Source organism: Lepidochelys kempii, chromosome 8 (assembly GCF_965140285.1).
Source record: "Lepidochelys kempii isolate rLepKem1 chromosome 8, rLepKem1.hap1, whole genome shotgun sequence".
Classification (NCBI taxonomy): Eukaryota; Metazoa; Chordata; order Testudines; family Cheloniidae; genus Lepidochelys; species Lepidochelys kempii.
The window spans coordinates 92,999,868-93,003,010 of NC_136387.1; the positions used below are offsets into that span (position 1 = coordinate 92,999,868).

Below are 3,143 nucleotides of genomic sequence, written 5' to 3' on the forward strand. Positions count from 1 at the left end.
AATCGCTTGTTTTTTTGTTTAGTGTTTTGTTATTATTTGAATTCTTGTATGTTCTGGGGTTTCCCCCTACGTAGCTATCAGTGTGTACAATTTTATCTAACTTTACACAAAGGCTAATGTAATTATAGCAACAGTAACTATGCTGCTGATTTTCTTTTGTCACATTTGACAAATTGGTTACATTGCCGCCTACAAGAAGCAAACAAAAAAGTTTATACCTTAAGAGGAACCTGGTAAACAAAGATATGCTGCTTACCTACCAACTTCAGAAAAGCAGTTTTTCCTCTTTAATTTTATGAGCCATCTTTTGCCAAATAGCCGTAATTGGACAGAATACATTTATTATTTGGATTTGTGTTTTGTTTTGTTATGTTACTCAACTCTACTTGTTGCTAAGGAATAGCAAAGAGAATCAGAGAACTTCTAACAAAGATGGAAAACTAAAGGTGAGGCGTTTTGGATTTCTTTCCCAGTATTCTTCAGAGATTTCTAATTGAACTACAGTTGTTGGTATAGTTATTTATGAAAGAATTTGTGAAATAATGTGATCCTGCTCTGCTGTTCCACTGTCAAGCTCAACTTCAAATGATAGTTTAATCAATTTTTGAGAAGTTACTCATATCATCATGTATTTAAACAGCTTGTTTACAAATCCATATGCCATAGAAGTGCTAAAGACAAAAAAGGAAGAACTGGTAGAAGGCATAAACAACCCAGACCATATTCTTAACTGGATGATAGACAATGGTATTTTTACACCAGAGAAAAAAATAGTTATGTCCTACTACAGAACACGAATAGCAAAGAACTCCCGGGTTTTGGATATCCTGGTTTCTCAAGGTGAGCGAGCTTGCAGGCTGTTTTTTTATCCATGTCTAAAACAAGTGGAGCCAAATCTATATAACAGAGTAAAAAAGTATGTCAGTGATGTGAATGAAAGTATTGGAGATGCTAGAAGACAACTGGTAGGGTATCTACTTGAAAAGGACAAGGAATGGCTTGAAACGACCAGTGAACAACATCAAGAGAAGAAAGATATTCCTAGACAGATTTTATCAAAGCAAGAAAGAGCAACTAAAGAGAAAGTTAAACAAACACAAAATGTACCTGCAGCAAAGCCTAAGAAAGATGATTCTAATGCTGTTAGTATCTTTGATGCAGCTGCTAAAGGTGATCTTTCTGATCTAGCAAAAGTATTGAAGGAGAATGATATTAATGCAGTAAACGCCTCAAATAAAACACTTCTGCATATTGCAGCTGCTAATGGACATGTTGCAATAATTGAATATTTAATTAACAAAGGTGCTAAACTAGATGTAAAGGATAAAAAAGGAAGAACACCACTGCACAGGGCCGTTGAAAAATGCCAGGATGATGCAGTGAAAGTGCTTCTCCAAGCTGATGCCTACATATACAGTTTGGATAAAGAAGCCAAGACCCCACTTCATTTGGCTGCTCAGAACCACCACACTCACATACTGAAGAGGATCCTGAAAGAAGAAGCAAGATGCTACAAGAACCGGCAAAACTTCTTACACAAGGCAGCTCTCAAAGATGAGAGCAACCTGGCACAAATGCTTTTAAAGAATGGTGCCCCAGCTAATGCAAAGGACGAGAAGGGACAGACTGCTTTGGGTTATGCCATTTCCCAGGGATCTGAGAAAACTGTAAAGGTGTTGCTTGAAGCTGGAGCCAGCATTGACTCTAACATCATTGATGTAGCCTTCAATAATCACAAACAATCCATAGTCAGAATACTGCTGGAATATTCTAAAGGATTGTCCCCTGAAATGATGGTGTCAGCTCTTTTTAAAGCTGTCCAGAAGAACCTGCATGGCATTGTAGCAGCTTTAGTTGACAGAGGAACAGATATCAATGCCCACAATGAAATGCAGTCCACACCTTTACTCATGGCATGTGAAATGGGTAAAACAGAGACTGCAGAAGTTCTCATTGCAAAGGGGGCTAGTTTGGAGGAGAAGATGCCCAACTCAAACACGGTTTTACACGTGGCAGTTCAAGCGGGGGCAGTCTCCATCACAAACTTGCTTCTCCGCAAAGGGATGGATGCTAACATCACAAGCCAGGGAGAGCAAACCCCACTTCATGTTGCTGCATTTCATAATAAGGGGTCAATAGTTGACATTTTAATCAATGCTGGGGCCAAAATTAATGCTGTCACTAAGGAATTAGTCACTCCCTTGCATGTCGCAAGCCAAAGAGGGAATGTTGATTTTGCTCAACAGCTGCTGCATCACAAAGCCAACGTTAATGTAAAGGATAAGCAGTCAAAGACACCCTTACATCTTGCTGCTGAAAAGGGAGATTATGCAATGGTGGAGCTGCTTTTTAGTTTTAATGCTGATCCCAATGCAATGGACAAGGAGAAAAAGACCCCACTTCACACTGCAGCTATGGGAGGTCATCTCAATACAGTTAAAGTTCTGTTAGCCCAGAAGGCCAAAGTTGGAATTAAAGACATGGATGGCTGCACACCAATGCACTATGCAACCATCAAAGGCAATGCAGAGATTGTACAGATCCTTTTGACAGCAGCGAAGAATAAAAATATTGATGATAAAAATATCTGGAGAAAGACTCCACTGCATCTTGCAGCAGAACATGGACACAGTGACTTGATACATTTGTTGTTGAGCAATGGGTCAACCATTAATGCTTTAGACAACAACAAGGATACCCCATTGCATTGTGCTTGCAAGGCTGGTCATTTTAACGCCGTAAACTCACTTGTCAGCTGGTCTCAGGGAGAGAAAGCAAATTTACAAGCCACTAATAACCTCAAAAAGACTCCACTGCAAGTTGCAGAATTTAGTACAAGTGACAACCAAGCTCAGATTGTAACTCTTTTGAAAAAGAAAAAGTTAGTAAGATGAATTTGTGATGAGGAATACATTAAAAATGTTTATGTGCAAGATTATAATTTCATACAATCTGGATATATAGGATACCACTTCTTTACTTCAGACTTTAAAATCATATATACATGGCCACGGTTGATTGATATAGGGATAACTAAGAATGAAGCTGGGGCTAGTAAAAATAAGCTAATGATCAGAGATGGTAAATATATACATATACATAAAGATATAAAGCTCATTGTTGACCTACTGTGTGTTGCCAAC

The 3,143-nt window shown here is 38.5% G+C and overlaps 1 protein-coding gene across 1 annotated transcript; it reads left to right on the forward strand.

Moving 5' to 3' along the window:
• Window positions 1-626: 626 nt before the first annotated feature.
• Window positions 627-2,894, forward strand: LOC140916638 (CARD- and ANK-domain containing inflammasome adapter protein). The gene has a single exon (XM_073358310.2). The coding sequence runs from the start codon at window positions 627-629 to the stop codon at window positions 2,892-2,894; it is 2,268 nt and encodes a 755-aa protein (XP_073214411.2).
• Window positions 2,895-3,143: the final 249 nt, after the last annotated feature.